We start from the raw sequence: 18,626 nt of genomic DNA on the forward strand, positions 1-18,626 counted from the left end.
GGTGAGAGGTGGCGGAGTGGCTCACGAGAGCACCGCAGGTGGAGGGGGTGGACTGGAATAGGCTGGGAATACCCAGCAATCGATTCCCAGTGCTTTACCTTGGGCATCCCTTATTCTAGAACTTCTAAAGTTACAGGGAGCATTAAAGTTCGGTTTCCAAGCGACTTCTCCAGTTTTGTTCAAAGAAAGTTTAAAAGAGAAGGAGTTACGTTTCACGACACCAAATGCGGCCAGGATCTGACACCGTTTGTCCCCATTGGCGGCCCGTAACCTTATTTTTGCCCAATACCCGCGTCACGCGTCTTATCGCGGAGCCGTCTGTACCTGGCTCCTTCTGATTGGCTTAGGTGAGCTTCAAACCCTTCCTGATTGGAAGCTCTGACTGGGAGCCCGCCGTCCTTTCCGCCGTAGTGTTTGGTTGAGCTTCAGGCGCGGGGGAGAATTGGGGAAACTGGAATTTCCCGCGGAGCTGACGGCGCTTGCTCTCCCCCTACTCGTTTTAATTCCACGCGCTCCAAAATATCCGCCATGGAGAAATCTTGGTAATGACCCAATCCCCATAAGCATCCCAAGAACACATCTGACCCCTGCCCTAAGCCCTCCCCTCCCCTCCACCGGGGGAGAATTCTGGGTAATTGATTTCTCTGGTTCCCCTAGAGAATTGTGGGTAACTAGCCATTTTCATCATGTCCCCCCATTCCCGCCCCAATTGTGGGTAGCTGGACATTATTATTTTTCCCTGGAGAATCCTGGGTAACATTGCAGGGGATTCTGGGAAACGACTTCTTATTCTCACCTCCCACTTCCCCTCCCCCCCATCCTTAATTTTGGGAAACAAGCATCTTAGCCCCTTTCCTTAACTCCTGTCCCACAGTCGCTGCTCTTTTCACTGATGGTTCTGGGGTGAACCAGGCAAGTGGGCAGGCCTGAAGGGAGATGAAAAGGAAGTCATGTTTTAGGTTAGATAGTGGGGTGGTGGGGAGTACAGAGGGCCTAGAGGAGAAAAAGGGACAACACTTCCGCCTCTACCCTACTGCCCATCCCCTTCCTGCCTGCTTCATCTCCTGCCTGGCATTCTTACATCTCCCTGCCTCATTTCCCTTCTGCACATATAATCTAGAACACACTAAATACAAGTACCTGGGCCTACTTATCACTGACTCAGCTACCTCTTTCCCTTTGCAGGCCAGGATGTCCATTCTAGGCCCACTGGTGCTATCCTGCTGAAGGCTGGGTCAGACATCTTAAAGGGCCGTTGCAAGGGAGGGTGTGACACGGGTCTAATCTGCCATCGTCGTCATGAACTTCGAGGGTCTGGACCCTGGACTGGCAGAGTATGCCCCGGCCATGCATTCTGCCCTGGACCCTGTCCTGGATGCCCACCTGAACCCAAGTCTGCTACAGAATGTGGAGCTGGATCCGGAGGGGGTGGCCTTGGAGGCTCTTCCTGTCCAGGAGTCAGTGCACATAATGGAAGGTGTCTACTCTGAATTGCACAGTGTGGTGGCTGAAGTGGGTGTGCCTGTCTCCGTCTCCCACTTTGACTTGCACGAGGAGATGCTGTGGGTGGGAAGCCATGGGGTAAGAACTGTACCCCTTTGTAAGGCCTGAAAGGAGATGTTGGAGGTATTTTATCTGGTTTTAGCCCAAGGGCAGCTGCTTTACTGGGAGCCAGAACTGAGTTGAGGTGGTGAGAGTTAGTTAGGTCTCTGTCAAATCAGTAGGAAGGGAGTGGAAGGAGCCATATGATCCAGGAAGAAGTTACATACGTGTTCTTTTTCAGAAGTCATCCCATTTCTACCACAATTTGCCCATTCTAAGCTTTGATTAACCTTGATAACTGTACCCATCAGTTAATCTGTAGTGTCCAAATCCAATCTCTAATGCCCTTCTTCTGTTTCCATTTTTATAATTATAGAATGTTTAACACATGTTTCTGCATATCTTACATGGAATCATTCTGTCTTCTTTGGCTGATTTTAATCTCTCTGAGAGCAGTTATCAGTGTTAACTCTTTTTTATTTTTATTTTAGAGCGCATAAGCAGGTGAGAGGGGCAGAGGGAGAGAGATCTTAAGCAGTCTCCATGCTCAGCACAGAGCCCGACATGGGCTTGATCCCACAACCCTGGGATCATGACCTGAGCCAAAATCAAGAGTCAGATGCTCAACTGATTGAGCCATTCAAGCACTCCAATATTAATGTTTTTTAATGTGTATCTATATCGCCAGTATGCTAGAGAGCTCAAAGATTTTGTAAGAAATAATATTCTTGGTTTACTAATTTTCCTTCCATAGGGCATGAATTGTGCTTTTTTCATTAGAAAGAATGTACTTTTTTGATAATACATTCATTTCAGTAGGTAGGGTCTACTGCTATGGTAGGCCCAGGGAATAAAACTGAATAAAACATAATTCTTGCCCTCAAGGAATTTACAGAACAATGAGAAAAAAAAAAATATATATATATATATGTGTGTGTGTATATATATATATATATATATATATATATACAGATAACTTCATGGTACTTTAGAAGAAACTAAACTGTTTTACTTATTAATTATGAATTTAAGATATAAACTAATTATGAGTTTAAGATATAAACTACTAAGTGCCAGTGTAAAAATATTTACTGGGTGCAGAAGGGTTAGAGGCCCTCCAGAAGGAAGTGACACCTGAAGTGAGTTCTTGAGAGGTGAGTAGGAGTCAGGTGAAGAAGAGGGGAAAATGCTGTCTTGGCAAAAGCAACAGGATAAAGATTTCCAAGATACCATACAGTGTGATTACAGATTACAGGAACTACAAGCAATTAGGGTTTACTGCTCTGGAAGATAAGTCTGAAAAGTTAGACATTACTTCATTCAACTAGTGTTTTTTGAGCACCTGTTAGGTGCCACACCTTGCTCTATGGTCTAGATTGGGAATAAGCATTTAAAAAGGCAACAAAAATACATTTATAATATATTAGGTGTTTAGTATCCTTAAGGAAAATAAAGTGGAGTAAGGGGGTTAAGGTAATGAAGGGTGGGAGGTGTTGCTGTTTTAGATAATTGGTCAGGGAAAGTCTCTCTGATAATGTCACACTTGAGTAGAGACTTGGATACAGACCAGGATGTCCATTCTAAGTCGTCTAGAAGGGAGAGAGGAAGCCATGCAGATATCTGGGAGGAGAACATTCTAGAAAACCTCATATGCTATGTTAAAAGAGCTTGGACTTGATCTTTCACACCACTGACAGTTTTTATCCAGAATGATAAGGTTAGGTTTGCATCTTAGAATGCTGAAGTAGCAGTATAGAGTTTCATTTAAGGGGGAACATGGCAGGACTCAGTGGGATCGGCTTAGATTGTAGGTTATTGTAGCAGTTCACATAGAATATGAAAGCCTGAATGAAGCACTGTAGACATGTAGAACAGATTTGGGAAATACTTAGGAAGTAAACAAGACAAGTTACTACCAGTGACTTAGTCCTTTGGATAGATCATGGTTCCATAAAGCATACAGTTAGAAGAAGAATTGAAACGAGGTAAAATGACAAATTTAATTTAGAATGTAATGAGTTTGGGTTTTCGTGGACTATCTAAAGAGAGATGTTTAGTAGATATTTGGATATGTAAGTGTGAAGCTTGAGGCAGTAGTCTGGGCTAGAAGAGGGAGTTAGGGTCCATCAGTTAGAAGACTGATGGTTAAAACCTTGAGAGTGGATGAGATTACCTAAAATGACTAGTGAGAAAATAGTGGACTGGGAATAGCCATGGTTCAAGAGTGGTCTGAAGGGAAGCACATAAAGAGGAGGTATGAGGTAAGAGTCAGGAGCGAAACCAGTAGTGAATGATGTCATAGGAGCCAAGAGGGGAATGAGTTTCACATTCTCTCTATTCCAGCCTGTGACCCACAGTGCACATTTCCCAGATGGTGGCTAGTAGAGATTAAGACTTGAATATGGAACATAAGAAAACCAGCTGGCCAGTGGAGGATCGGACTCACATCCCTGACCCGAAACTGTTCTAACCAACTGAACCATTATCTATTCAGCAAGGTCATTGTGAGGGCAAAATGAGGTAGAGTTTACAAAAGTACTTTGTGAAGCATTAAACATAAGATAGTATTTATTATCAATGTCTTTGTCACTTAGATTGGTCCCTAGCCGTATGCCTTAGTTGCTGTTAGCCAGAAAGGCCAAGCAAGAATGGAGAAAAGTTGAGCAATGTCTCCAGTCCCTGACCTGTATCTGGGGTGGCCCTGCCCCTCCACTCAGGGTGTGTCTCATTTTTTTTGTCCCCCACAGGGCCATGCCACTTCATTTTTTGGCCCCGCCTTGGAGCGTTACTCATCCTTTCAGGTCAATGGCAGTGATGACATTCGACAGATCCAGAGCCTGGAAAATGGTATCCTATTTCTCACCAAGAACAACCTCAAGTATATGGCCCGTGGGGGCCTCATTATATTTGATTACCTGTAAGTGGCTTCTCAGCTCTGGACTGGGAAAGAGAGTCCCTCCTAAAATGGGAAGTCTAAAGGATTGGAAACTTTTGAGACCTTGGTCCCTTAGCCTTTCCTTTCCCCTACAGGCTGGATGAGAGTGAGGATATGCACAGTCTCCTGCTGACTGACAACAGCACTCTGCTTGTTGGTGGGCTGCAGAACCACATATTGGAAATTGACCTTAATACTGTCCAGGAGACTCAGAAGGTATAAGACTGGGGAAAGAAAGACCCAGGCAGGACCTGAGGTTTTTGGGGGGTCAGGGATATGCCCAGACTGGGAACATGACTAAGATGTATGTGCAGTCTTTCTGTTCCTTTGGTCTGTGGGAAGAATTATTCTCACTGGTTTTTCTGCTTTGTCCCCCAGTATGCAGTCGAGACGCCTGGAGTCACCATTATGAGACAGACAAATCGCTTCTTCTTCTGTGGCCACACATCTGGCAAGGTGGCTCAGTTCCATGTTTCCTCCTACCACATTGCCCTGTTTCATCAGACATGTGCTTGAGCTCTTTCTTTCCCTCAATTCTGGGGCTATAGTTGGAGGCACAGGAGGAGTGATCCGAGATCCTACTCAGCCACGTTATACTAGATTGTCTTTCAGGCTGATGCCTTCTATTGTAACTAGATACCTTTGAGGCAAGAGAGTAAACAAGAGTTCTCTTTGGAGTCCCTTCCAGCTCTTGGCCTCTCTTTTTGCCTGTTCTGTGCTTTAATTGCCCATATCCTAGAGCCTTAGTTCTTTTGGCAGGGGCCTCACAGGATTAGGTAGGTGGTGGGTACTTTTCCTGATAACAGTGTTGGCAGATAACTGAGTTATCTCTTCTTCAGGTTTCCCTGCGAGACCTTCGTTCTTTTAAGGTGGAGCATGAGTTTGATGCTTTCTCAGGAAGTCTGTCAGATTTTGATGTGCATGGCAACCTGCTGGCCGCCTGTGGCTTCTCCAGCCGCCTCACTGGCCTGGCCTGTGACCGTTTCCTCAAGGTGTATGATCTGCGCATGATGCGTGCCATCACACCACTTCAAGTACATGTGGATCCTGCCTTCTTGCGCTTCATCCCTACATATACTTCTCGACTTGCTATCATCTCCCAGTCAGGTAGGAAGGACTGTAGGAAGGGGCAGGAGGGGTTGATGACCAAAGAAGTATACTCCTAGGAACCTCTTTGTTGGAGGAAATAGTAAACTTCCAGTGGGCTATCAGGGTCTCACTTAGGTTTGGTCAGAGATTAGTGCTTTTATTTTCTCCTTGAGTGTGAAGAACACAGAAAAAGATAAAGGTGGAGCAGGCAGAATAACTTTACTGGGTAACAAAACTGCCTGTGGCTTATGGGAAGGCATCAGATGGTATTATTTGTATCTCTAGGCATGAATTTAGGCCCAGTCTTTCCCTGATATGAGGGAAAAGGAGTGTCATAATGCTTCCTCCTCTCTTCTAGGGCAGTGCCAGTTTTGTGAGCCCACAGGCCTGGCCAACCCAGCAGACATCTTTCATGTGAATCCTGTGGGGCCTCTGCTAATGACATTTGACGTATCAGCCAGCAAGCAGGCCCTGGCCTTTGGGGATTCTGAGGGCTGTGTACACCTCTGGACTGATTCCCCTGAGCCTTCCTTCAACCCTTACTCCCGTGAGACGGAGTTTGCTTTGCCCTGTCTCGTGGACTCACTGCCTCCTCTGGACTGGAGCCAGGACCTGCTGCCTCTTTCCCTCATCCCTGTCCCGCTCACCACTGACACACTTCTCTCTGACTGGCCTGCTGCCAACTCCGCTCCAGCTCCCAGGTTGTACCTTACATCTGGGTCAAAAGGAGGGAGGGGGAAAGGGCCAAGATACTAGGATTCTCTGTAAGCCCTGTAGTAGTCTCCTTTCCTGATTTTTGTGTGCCTTCAGTACTTTCTTTTCTTGCTCCTTGGGGGTTGGGTATTAGATAGGCAGACACCACAAACTTCAAGCCCTAGAACTGTACTACATTATAGGCGAGCACCCCCTGTGGATGCAGAGATTCTACGCACCATGAAGAAGGTGGGCTTCATTGGCTATGCACCCAACCCCCGCACCAGGCTGCGCAATCAGGTATGTTCAGAGGTGAGAGGGTCAGCCCCCAGCCCAGCCCTCTGGGATTTCTCCTGTCTTGTTTCTTTACTAATTCTCAGCATTTTTTGCTTTTAGTTAGTCAGTAAAGGATTTTTGAGGTCTAATGAATGAAAGGTACCATGGTAGGTGTTAGGGAGAATTCAGAGTAGAAGATAGAGTCTTTGCTATTAAGAAGTTTAGTATTTGGTTAGTGAAAATAAGACCTGTCTGTAACAAATTATTTGTTCTATTGTTAAATGCTAAAGGAATGTTATGAGCATTCACTGCCAGGGCTGTTTGGAGGGGAAATGTTACTCTGGGCCAGAGTGGTCAGGGAAGACATACTGAAAAAGGTGGATATTGAGCTGGTTAAAAATAGGTAAATAGAAAGTAACATGGAAGCATATTCAAGATGAGAGATCAGTGTTAGCAAAGGTCTCAAGAAGCATAACTGCAAAAGGTGTGTCTGACCGGGACTGTGATTGGACCAGTCTGGCTGGAGTGGTGGTGAGTACTGGGAAATAGTAAGACATTGAGGTTGGAAAGGGCCCGGTTGTGAAGCCTTAATACCAGTGTTTAGGGAGAGAAGTGACACACTGAAATAGGCATTTTGGGAGAGTTTGTTTGGTAGCGGGATGCCGAACAGAGTGTGTGTGGAGCCACGCGTGGAAGCCATCACAGTTGTTGAGCTGTGGTGTGGTAGGGTGATGGCAGTGGGAATAAAAAGGACGCGGTAGATGCTGAAACTTCAAGAAAGTAGAAGGTTCAGTGTTGGGATAAAGGTGGGGGGAAACCAAAGATAATTAAGACATCCAACAAAATTACCTCTTTTTAAAAATTCTAGATTCCTTATCGACTCAAGGAGTCAGACAGTGAATTTGACAGCTTCAGCCAGGTCACTGAGTCACCGATAGGGCGGGAAGAGGAGCTACATCTCCACATGGTCTCTAAGAAATACCGCAAGGTGCTGGGGGTTACCAAGGAAGGAGTCCTGTGGGATGTGGGGAAAGGTTCCCTGGGAAAAGGGGGTCATACTAGAAAGGATCGAAGGACTCAGTTGAGAAGTCTTCATCTACCACCTGGACTCAGGAGGGAGGTTTTGGGGAAGGTTATGACCACTGCAAAGGATTTAGGGGACTCTGAGGATACGTTCATTTTGCTCAGACTATTTCTGCCTCAGGTAACCATCAAATACTCCAAGCTAGGGCTGGAGGACTTTGACTTCAAACACTACAATAAGACCCTGTTTGCTGGATTAGAGCCCCACATCCCCAATGCCTACTGTAACTGCATGATCCAGGTAAGGATATTCCTGCAACCTGAACATGGCTACTGCCTTTCTTCTCTGTGGCCCCATACTCCCTGCTCTTTTTCCAGGTCTCTCCAACCAAGCCCACTTTGCCATGGCCTCCGCTACCATTCTTTCTTGCTTCACAGCCTTCAAGTCTCTTCTGTGTGCTCCATTCTTCAGTAGACTCCTGATTTGTATTCTTTATCGGCTCTCTTAACCATCCCATCTCTCTTCTCCATACTAGTTGCCTGTATCAGTTCTCCTGCTCTTCCCTCCCCCCCCCCCAGGTGCTCTATTTTCTGGAGCCCGTTCGCTGTCTTATCCAGAACCATCTTTGCCAGAAGGAGTTCTGTCTGGCATGTGAGCTGGGTTTCCTCTTCCACATGTTGGATCTTTCTCGAGGTGACCCTTGTCAGGTCAGTGTCTGGAGACCTGGGACAATAAAAGGGGAAGGGAGGTAGACAGTAGGCAGGGACACTGCTGTGCAAATGGCCACAAAAGAGAAAATTTCCCCATTCTACCAACACACTTCCTGGATTCCAGGGCAGTAATTTTCTTCGGGCATTCCGCACCATTCCTGAGGCCTCGGCCCTTGGTCTGATCCTGGCTGACTCAGATGAGGCTTCAGGCAAAGGCAATCTGGCCAGGCTTATTCAGAGGTGGAATCGCTTCATTCTCACTCAACTGCATCAGGATATGCAGGAGCTAGAAGTACCCCAGGCTTATCGAGGTGCTGGAGGCAGGTATGAAATCGGAACATGAATATTTAAAGCCACCATGACAGTTCCCTCTGTGACTTAGAAGGTGTCCTAACTGTCTCCATGTGCATGTATTGCCTTCCCTGCCCTTAGCAGCTTTTGTTCATCGGGGGATTCTGTCATTGGGCAGCTGTTCAGCTGTGAGATGGAGAATTGCAGCCTCTGCCGCTGTGGCAGTGAGACCGTGCGAGCCTCTTCCACCCTGCTCTTCACGCTCTCCTACCCCGAGGGTAGCAACAGTGGTATACCCTGCAGCTGGGTTGGGAAGGCTCCCTCACGTGTTCCATAACATCAAGGAGAGGGTGTTGGGAGGCTAATAATGGGTAGAAGGGAGAACCTAGAGTGAAGCATCCAGTTTCCCCTCAGATAAAACCGGGAAGAACTGTGACTTTGCTCAGGTGCTGAAGCGAAGCATCTGCCTGGAGCAGAATACACAGGCCTGGTGCGACAACTGCGAGAAGTACCAGCCCACGGTAAGTCCTCCCATGTTGGGGACTTGGTGTGGTTTCATCTGGGACTAGCTATGTCAGCACCACCATCCACGGATCTCTAGGGAGTGGGAGGAACCTCAGTTTGAAAATGCAGGTCCAGGTTTTACTGTTCCCATCCAGGTTTCTTTCCCATAGGCTCATTGCCATTCCTTGTTTGTTTTTTCCTCTCAGATTCAGACCCGCAACATCCGCCATCTGCCAGATATTCTTGTTATCAACTGTGAGGTGAACAGCTTGAAAGAAGCTGATTTCTGGAGAATGCAGGCTGAGGTAAGGACCAGGTCTGGAAGCAGGGTTTTAGGTGTACTTCTTAATTTTCTCTCCCTTCTCTGCTCAATATATGATTAATGTTCCTGGGCAATCAGATATTTTTTTCCTTTGTGTTCAGGTTGCCTTCAAGATGGCAATAAAAAAGCATGGTGGGGAAATCTCTAAGAATAAAGAGTTTGCTTTGGCTGATTGGTAGGTACTGTCTGGGGGGTTAGTCAAAGGATTGAGCTACCCAGTGGCTCCTCTGGTCACTGGCTAGATCTCAGAATGAATTTCTAATTCTCTTATCCTGATAGGAAGGAACTAGGGAGTCCAGAGGGCGTGCTGATGTGTTCCTCCATTGAGGAGTTGAAGAATGTCTGGCTTCCTTTCTCCATTCGCATGAAGATGACCAAGAATAAAGGGCTGGATGTTTGCAATTGGACTGATGGGGATGAGATACAGGTTGTTGAACAACTGGGAAGAGAAAGGGGAATAAGGGAGAGAAGGTTGGGGCAGAAGCAAGGCAAGGGGAAGATGGAACTTAGTATAGGGAAAAGGAAGGGAATAAAGCCAAGTTATTTACCAGTTGTGGGCTTTTCCAGAGTGACTCAGTTCAGTATTGAGTCATAGATGGGCTAGGATGGAGATAACCCACCCTGGTCCCCCATCCCCGTCCCCCAAACTCCCTATCCTCTATCCCCATTCCCCTTCCTTCCCCATCCTTAAACTTAGCTTAGCAGCCTGGGTACCCCCCTCACAGTGGGGCCCAGCCAGGGCAGAGGAGGAGCATGGTGTCTTTGTGTATGACCTGATGGCTACTGTGGTACACATCCTGGACTCACGCACAGGGGGCAGCCTGGTGGCTCACATCAAAGTCGGAGAGACCTACCACCAGCGCAAGGAGGTGAGTGAGATACTACAAGGCAGGGACACCCCTGGTGGTAGCCACAATGGAGTCCCAGGTCTGTCCTTATCTTGACTCTGAGTCAGAGTGGTCCAGCTATCACTTTATCATCTTTTTCTGTATTTCCACAGGGTGTTACCCACCAGCAGTGGTATCTCTTCAATGACTTTCTTATTGAACCTATTGATAAGGTTAGTTGTAACACATTCCATTCCCCCTTTCATCTCCCCTTTTCCTAGAATTCTCATCCTCAGTGCTCCAGAATGCCAGGCAGATTCAGGAGGGAGGGATGGGTTCTCAAGAATAAAAAGTGTTAGCAGAACCAAAAATAGCACCTGAGTTCTGTCTTTTGTCTGGCTTGGGAAAAAGGAAAAGGGGGCATCTATATATAGACCATGAAGTGCTTTTTCTTTTATAGCATGAAGCTGTGCAGTTTGACATGAATTGGAAAGTGCCTGCTATCCTTTATTACGTCAAAAGGAATCTTAATTCTAAATACAACCTGAACAGTAAGTGGTACAGAGTAGACAGAAGGGTGTGGCAGTTTAGATTGGTCTTTTGGAAGAGATCTTGTTAAGATTAGGACAGGTAGCCAGTGTTATTATTTCCAGGGGTGATACTAAAGAGATTCCTGTTTCATCAGGCTCTAAATTTAGAACCTGGAGATGCTGAGAGTGTAGAGGGGAAGAGGTGATGGGGGGAATCTGATCAAAAGGGCTAAGGTTTTGATTTTGAGTCTAATCATTCTTCCCAAGTGAAACTTTCTTCTTTTGCAGATGGACTTCTTATTAGGTCCCTTTTTGGTGCCTTTAAACCCATAGTTTCCCTGTAACTTTGTTTTTCTGGATTTTCTAAGCTAAAGTCCAAAAAAGTCAAAGTCTTATTCTTTCCTCTCTGCTTTTTTGTTTCTCTTAGCATATTTCTTAGTAGTTTTCTGATTTGACCTATTCCATCTGTCTGTTCAGCAGACACAATCTTCTTATTCACATGCTTTGATTATTGAGAGATCACAGTGTAGACCCAGTCTCTGGTCAGCCATCCTGGGTTTCCCTCCCCTGGTTACTTCCTTATCACTAGCCATCTGTCTTCTGGATTTTCCCTTCCAGTCAAGAACCCTATTGAGGCAAGTGTCCTGCTGGCTGAAGCCTCGCTAGCACGGAAGCAGCGGAAAACACATACTACCTTTATTCCACTGATGCTGAATGAGATGCCGCAGGTTGGGGACCTGGTGGGCCTGGATGCTGAGTTTGTCACTCTTAATGAGGTAACCAGGACCAAAAGGGTGTGGTGTTGGCACAGAACTCTGGAGATATTAGGCATCACAAGCTATTCTCTGATTTCCTTATCAACTCTTCTCCTGTAGGAGGAAGCAGAGTTACGCAGTGATGGCACCAAGTCTACCATCAAACCAAGCCAGATGTCAGTAGCAAGGATTACTTGTGTTCGAGGCCAGGGACCCAATGAGGGTATCCCCTTCATTGATGACTACATCTCTACCCAGGAGCAGGTACTAGGATATCTTGTACTAGGAGGTACAAGTGAGACAGACCTTGTGCTTATGTAGAGTGCTCTAGAACCCAGGGAAGAGTAGCAGGGAGAGACTCTGCACCTCACTTCGTGAGCAACTTCTCCTTTTCTCTATGCCTAGGTGGTGGATTACTTGACTCAGTACTCGGGGATTAAGCCAGGAGACCTAGATGCCAAGATTTCCTCTAAGCACCTCACAACTCTCAAGTCTACCTACTTAAAGCTTCGTTTTCTTATAGACATTGGAGTCAAGTTTGTGGGTCATGGTCTGCAGAAGGACTTCCGGGTCATCAACCTCATGGTTCGGGCAGGGCTGTTTTTAAGAGTTTCCTTTGAATATGGGCCCTTTAGGGTATACATTGTGCTTTTGGAGAATGAGAAGTTATGGATCACCTACCTTCAGTCTCCCACTCTTTTATCTCTGCCAGGTGCCCAAGGACCAAGTCCTTGACACTGTCTATCTCTTTCATATGCCCCGAAAACGAATGATTTCCCTGCGGTTCCTTGCTTGGTACTTCCTAGGTGAGTTGGTGTACCTTGTAGGCCCTTATGGTGCTCATTAAGAGCAGGAAAAAGTGTTGGAATGAAGGGAGTAGGGAGGACCCTTAGTGGTGAGAGTTATGAATGGATTTAAGTAACTTCAGTATCCCGCTGCACTAGGAATGGCGTTTGGCTTTTTCCCTTACGGGTAGTCAAGTTTTTTTTTATTGGTTATTGGGAGTAGGGGATGTGAGTATGGGACGTATTCTTACCTTCCTTTGCTAGGTTCCAAACTATTCCACCTCTAATTCCCTCAGACCTGAAGATTCAAGGGGAAACCCATGACAGTATTGAGGATGCCCGTACAGCCCTTCAGCTCTACCGAAAGTATCTGGAGCTAAGCAAAAATGGCACGGAGCCTGAATCCTTCCACAAAGTGCTCAAGGGTCTTTATGAGAAGGGCCGAAAGATGGACTGGAAGGTTCCTGAGCCTGAGGGTCAGACGAGTCCCAAGAGTAAGGCCTGGGATGGGACAAGGGAGAGTGGACAGGGTGGGTTTTGATTGCATATGTGAAGATTATACTCATGATAATAATAATGATGATGGTGATGTTAACAATTGTACCAACTCTACCTTACATTTGTAAAGCACTCAGTGGTTTACAAAGCATTTAATCCTCCCAACATTCAGTGAAATAGATTGTATTCTTGAAAGTCTGCACTGATCCTAACCTCCTCCTGCCTAATTCTAAAATGTTTGGGGCAGGTTTGCCCTCTTTTCCTTCATAAGAAGTATTCCAGGCACTTTTTCTCCACTCACCTTAAGAGTCAATGCTCTTGATTTTGTCTCTGACAGATGCAGCTGTCTTCTCCTCAGTGTTGGCGCTCTGACCTCATCCTCTCCCAGTGAACTACTCCTCTCCCCTCAGTGTTCTGTGCCCCAGAACTGGGAGATGGTTTCCCAAGTTGGCTAGTCCTCGCCCGCTTCCAGAATTGGACCTGCTCAGGGTCTACAGATGGTGCTATTAACAGAACTGGAATGCAGCAGAGTTGCTGTAAAGGGAAGAGGTGCCAGATTCCTTTTTCATTCTTTGCAAAATAGCGGGCCAGGAACAGAGTCTAGAATTGACCCAAATGGAAAGAAATTGATATTCTCAATAAATATCCTGGGTAATTAATATCCAGGCAAAAAAACGCTCCTGGAACCAGTACTCTCAGTTCCTAGTTGGCTAAGGACTGAAGTCCTGGTTAGTGATAGGATACAACAGTAGCTCAAGAGAGCTCAAGTCTCTGACTGCTTGAGAGATGCCTGGATGGACCAGGACATCGAATATTGGTGGCCCTAGCAAACCAGTATTGCCAACACCATCATTGCCAAAAGGGCCTTTGGGTCCTAGACACAGCTTGACTGCTGTCTTCACTCCTGCTGACAGCTGAGAAGCATCTGTCTTCCATCCACTCTCCTGTCCCAAGTTTTGTTATTTTTTAAAGTTTTGTTTTAAAATGCATGTTTTATAAAATAAAAAAAAAAAAAGTATTACTGGCTTGTCATCTATGTCACTAGAGACCTGCAACTGTGGGATGCTCTGACTTAAGCTCTCCTCTCCTTTCTTTGTGTTGGCTTTCTATAACAACTGGAAAAAAACAAGCGTTCAAATTTCCACCTAGAAATGAAGGTGAAGCTCTGGAGTCCAAAGTTAAGGTTATTGGAGGAATATAGTTATGTCTTTGCTGGACAGTTATTTTTAGCTCTTTGCTATGGCTGCCTACTACCTTAAGACCAGATTCTTTTAAGATGCACAGTATGGTTTCCTCGGAAAAGGAAAGTTGGGGAAACTGACAAACTGCAGGTCTTAGGTTATCTGAAGACTTGTAGCTACTAACAGGATCTGTGAAGTGCTGCGGTGCTTCCTGGGAGATGTAGTTTGCGGGGTATTGAAACCAGGGCTTCTCACAGGCTAGCAGGGTACCTTTCTTTTGGAAGGTCCTAGCCCACCTAGACTGGCACACCCACGTGCCTCTGACCGCGTCCTTATGCCAAACGGCTCTGTCCTTGCTTCAGGCCACTCCTATTCTTCGGCTGACCCCTGGTGGTCACGTGGAGCTGCTCGCCACGCAAGTCTGGGTCCTTCTGCGATCCACCGGGGTCCTCGCAGCCTGGAAGCCGCTCCGGAGCTGCCTGTTCGCGCGAGAGTTTGGAGGGGCGGGTTTGGGGTCGGTCTCCCGTGTAGGGCTCGCACGGCAGCGCTTCGGAGCCGTGCGTAGACGGCCGCTTAGAGTGCGGGGAGCTGGGCCAGGCAGTCGCTGGGTCACCCTTGCCTGGAAAGTGGCGGAGCGCTCTGGAGAAGCCTGGACAGCCTCGCTCCCCCGCAGCCAGGTGCTACGGTCGGGAGTAAAGTGAGAGTCCGGCCGTCTTCGAGCGCCTGAGCCACGGCGGCGGCCCTGGGAGCAGAGGTGGGACGGATGCGAGTGGCACTGAGGGTCTGGAATGGACTGGAGCGAAGGCAATGGCGGCGTCCTCAGAAAGGGGGCTGGTCCGCACGGGAAAGCTATAGGCTGGAGGTGGGGATGCAGTAATCGACGGTGGTGGGTCCATATAGGCCCCAGGTATAGAGTGTTCTTCTGCCCACCACCTTTCTGCCTCCTGGCCTGAATCAGCTGCTTGCCTTGCCGGCAGCTTCTCTGTGCTTTCCGTCCTCACTTAATCGCCAACCTCCGTTCCGCAGCTGCCACATAGCCCTGTGAGCCCTAGGCAGCCAACGCTTAAGTACCAACATCTGGGGCCTCACCTGTCGACGTAGTGTCTGGGACTGAGCCCCAAGTCCCTCGCTCGCGCTCTCACTCACCGCGGGAGGGGGGGGGGGGCGGGGGGGGAAGGTTGGGGGCGGAATCCGGGTCCTCAAGCGCTGGAACAGAGGAGCTCCTTTGTGTCCTGGCCATTTCCTGAAAAGTAGAGCCAGAGTCACACTGAGGCCTTTGTAGGGTGGGGTGGGGGTAATGGAGCCGAATTCTCACACCTATGCTCTTATTCCACCCTTAACTCAGGTGGAGCAACCCCATTACTCTAAAGATGAAAGGCTGGGGTTGGCTGGCCCTGCTTCTGGGGGCCCTGCTGGGAACTGCCTGGGCTCGGAGGAGCCAGGATCTACATTGTGGAGGTAAGAGCACAAAGAGAAATGAGAGGAAGGAGGGTGGGGAAGACAGAGCCTTGGGAGAGCATGAGATACAGGGTCTGGGAGAAGAATGAATGGAAATCCCTGGGTTGATTTCCTTTCTCCCCTTCTTCCTCCTTCCTCTCCCCTCACACCAGCTTGCAGGGCTCTGGTGGATGAACTAGAGTGGGAAATCGCCCAGGTGGATCCCAAGAAGACCATTCAGATGGGCTCTTTCCGAATCAATCCAGATGGCAGCCAGTCAGTGGTGGAGGTAACTGTTACTGTTCCCCCAAATAAAGTAGCTCACTCTGAATTTGAATGAGAACTCAACTGATTAAGAAGGACCTTGGTTTAATAGATATTGACCCAGAAAGGTATCTAAAATATTGGGCTATCATATTTGTAAGAGGCTGGAGGCTTATACCCTATGCGCTTCCTGGCTCCAAACCTTAATATTATTTCTGCTGTAGTTATTAGTAGACAGGGAACCCTGATCAGCCCCCTCCTCCACATCCGTAATTCATGTCACTCATGTTTTCACTATGGCATAATTATATACGTACAAAAGAGAAAAAGAAGGCCATATCCCTGTATGTAGGAAATTTATACTTTAGTAGAAAACATAACATATACGCAAAGCTATATCTAGTGGAGAGTATACAAAGAAAAGTTAAGGTTATGATGTTTGTGAGATGCTTTATAATTATTATCCTCAAAGCCTACACTACCTCTCTTATGCTCCTATTGAGGACAGGTATTAATCTCATTTAATACAAATAAATAAAATCATTACCTTACACCCATAAGAATTAAGGGAGTTCAAAGGAAAGGAACACATAGTTAACTAGGATTTATCAAAGAAGTCTCTGTTTATCTATAATTTGGAGGTAATGACACCTGTTTTATTTCTTAGAAATGTGAAGTGAGGTAAAATAGGATCATATATTTGAAAGCACTTTGGAACCATACGAATAAACTGTACTATTTTAATTAGGGAGGGCTTTTTCGAATAAGTTAGTTGAACTAGATTTGGAAGGAAGAGTAAGGATATAAATTACTAATGTACAGAGGTGGAAGAATATGAACCAAGGCTGAGGACATTTCTAGGTGCCTTATGCTCGCTCAGAGGCCCACCTCACAGAGCTGCTAGAGGAGGTATGTGACCGGATGAAGGAGTATGGGGAACAAATTGACCCTTCCACCCACCGCAAGAACTACGTACGTGTAGTGGGCCGGAATGGAGAATCCAATGAACTGGACCTACAGGGCATCCGAATTGATTCAGACATCAGTGGCACTCTCAAGTTTGCGGTGAGCTTTGGGAATGGGTAGCTGGTTTTTGAAAATTAGGGGAGTTATGGGACAGCCCAAGTGGAAAGCTATGTTAATGTCCTTCTCCTCTCTGGAGGTGGAGGCAAGAGGCCTCTTCTTGCTGCCCTCTCTCATTCATTTCTCCCTTGGGTTGGCAGTGTGAGAGCATTGTGGAGGAATATGAGGATGAACTCATTGAATTCTTTTCCCGAGAGGCTGACAATGTTAAAGACAAACTTTGTAGTAAGCGAACAGGTAAACTACTCCCACTTTACTGCGTGTCCTCACAGCCCATTAGAACCTGGCACATTCCTTAGCATGTTCCTCTACCTCCTATCCCCCATCCTCTGATAATAGCTCAAGAATTAACTTCCATTACCTATGACTTAGAGACTTGAGTTGTTCCTCTCTATTCTCTTTCTGTCAGCTTTCAGAATTTGTGGCTCCCTCACCTGAGATCCTAGTGAAAGGATAGTGGGAATGTTTTGTCATCTAAAAGGATATGCTCTAAAAAATGGTGGTTGGTGTGTGTGCCAGTTTGGTTTGGGGCATTTTCTTGATAGTGACATATATCAGTATGAGAGTGGCATTTTCCTTCAAACTTTTATGTGCTATTTGCAGATCTATGTGACCATGCCCTGCACATATCGCATGATGAGCTATGAACCACTGGAGCGGCCCAGACTGACAGGCTTGATGGATCACCCCCAGGAGGGGAAGAGGGTGGCAATGCCTTTTATATTATGTTTTTATTGAAATGAACTGAAAAATTGTGAAACCAAAAGTATGAACTGTGTTGTCTTTTCATATCCAGAATCAACCCTTACATTAAGCTTGAAGATAGGGGATTCCAGACAGGAAAGAAAAGGGAAGGAAGTGCTTTGGAAATGGTGTAGCATGAAGGTAGGAGGAGCCTGAGGCTTTCATTCTTTTGCCATCTGAGATTCCTGCTGGACTCAAAACTAGATAAGCATTTTTTCGGTGCCTACTCAATACCATGTGTTTAGAGTCTAATTGTGGAGAGAAGAGGAGCCTCTGTGAATAAGCAAGGGAACATAGGTAAGTGTGTGGTAGTATGGGATTCTAAAAATGACTTGTATTTATACTGATGAAACATAAAGTTTAAGACAGCTTGGTCTTGAAGGAAATCATGGATATGCATTATTCTTCCCTCCCTGCCCTTCCAGATGGAGGGATCAGCAATAGCAGAGAGGAAGTGGAAATAGATGGGGTCAACTCATCTGAAAAGTAAAGGCTTTATAAGATAGGGAGAGATGAGGTAAGGGATGTTATTTAATGAAGGCCCTTGCTTGCTGGTCTAAGCTTTTAGATTTGAACCTGTAGCACTAAAGTATACCTTTTTCATCTCCATCTGTCAGTCTGGACTGTAAGTCTGTCCCCACTTTCTATGTGTAGAGATTCTTTACTGGGCATAGGGATGGAAACCTAAAGGATACCTTCTTTGAGGAGCTTCTTAAACACCTTGATCCAGAGGTATGTCTATCTCAGGGTTTGGAATGGAACACTTCTATCCCAGGAATTCCTCAGGGAAAGACTAACTGAATAAACATTTTGAAGACTTTTTAAATTAAGCATTTTAGAATCTAAAGGGAACTTGGAGGTCATATAGTTCATCTCTGCCCATTTTACAGATGAAGAAACTGAGGCCTAGAGATACCACAGGTCCTGAAGGTCTGTATTTAGTGGCAAAATTGGATCAAGAGGCTAATGTTCCGTACTGTCAATATGATCTAATATAGCTGTAAAGTAGCTTCTGTTTTAAGTCTTTTTTTTCTCTTAATACCCTGTACACACAAAGCGAATGTGTTCAACAAGGCTTTCATGTCACAAATCCCTGAGAAATCTAACACATGAACTAGTTCAGAGCAAGTTGATAT

The 18,626-nt window shown here is 46.3% G+C and overlaps 2 protein-coding genes and 1 long non-coding RNA gene across 8 annotated transcripts; 2 read left to right on the top strand and 1 right to left on the bottom strand.

Annotated features, from left to right (window-relative positions):
* The first annotated feature begins 394 nt into the window (after positions 1–394).
* Positions 395–13,788, top strand: PAN2 (poly(A) specific ribonuclease subunit PAN2). Of its 6 annotated transcripts, none has more exons than XM_040491709.1 (26): positions 396–542; positions 1,186–1,581; positions 4,290–4,459; positions 4,573–4,693; positions 4,856–4,933; positions 5,317–5,584; positions 5,925–6,267; positions 6,463–6,559; positions 7,404–7,523; positions 7,740–7,859; positions 8,138–8,266; positions 8,394–8,593; positions 8,702–8,850; positions 8,975–9,081; positions 9,271–9,369; positions 9,488–9,561; positions 9,666–9,813; positions 10,112–10,255; positions 10,387–10,446; positions 10,674–10,764; positions 11,362–11,519; positions 11,619–11,762; positions 11,904–12,083; positions 12,211–12,304; positions 12,580–12,777; positions 13,119–13,788. In XM_040491709.1, the coding sequence occupies exons 2-26, from the start codon at positions 1,300–1,302 to the stop codon at positions 13,151–13,153; spliced, it is 3,609 nt and encodes a 1,202-aa protein (XP_040347643.1). In that variant the 5' UTR covers positions 396–542; positions 1,186–1,299; the 3' UTR covers positions 13,154–13,788. The 6 variants fall into 6 exon arrangements, with proteins under 6 accessions (XP_040347647.1, XP_040347643.1, XP_040347644.1 ...); XM_040491710.1 differs by having other exon boundaries at positions 8,705–8,850; XM_040491711.1 differs by having other exon boundaries at positions 397–542; positions 8,702–8,838.
* On the bottom strand, positions 12,919–18,341 carry LOC121040928 (uncharacterized). The gene is made up of 2 exons (XR_005795497.1): positions 18,186–18,341; positions 12,919–15,205 (listed from the first exon to the last, which is right to left on the bottom strand). It is a non-coding gene; the product is annotated as an uncharacterized LOC121040928 (long non-coding RNA).
* Positions 14,604–17,515, top strand: CNPY2 (canopy FGF signaling regulator 2). Its single transcript, XM_040491726.1, has 6 exons — positions 14,604–14,716; positions 15,308–15,420; positions 15,573–15,688; positions 16,525–16,728; positions 16,887–16,983; positions 17,350–17,515. The coding sequence occupies exons 2-6, from the start codon at positions 15,333–15,335 to the stop codon at positions 17,391–17,393; spliced, it is 549 nt and encodes a 182-aa protein (XP_040347660.1). The 5' UTR covers positions 14,604–14,716; positions 15,308–15,332; the 3' UTR covers positions 17,394–17,515.
* Positions 18,342–18,626: the final 285 nt, after the last annotated feature.

This window comes from Herpailurus yagouaroundi, unplaced genomic scaffold (genome assembly GCF_014898765.1).
Source record: "Herpailurus yagouaroundi ecotype Mexico unplaced genomic scaffold, PumYag 182, whole genome shotgun sequence".
Classification (NCBI taxonomy): domain Eukaryota; kingdom Metazoa; phylum Chordata; class Mammalia; order Carnivora; family Felidae; genus Herpailurus; species Herpailurus yagouaroundi.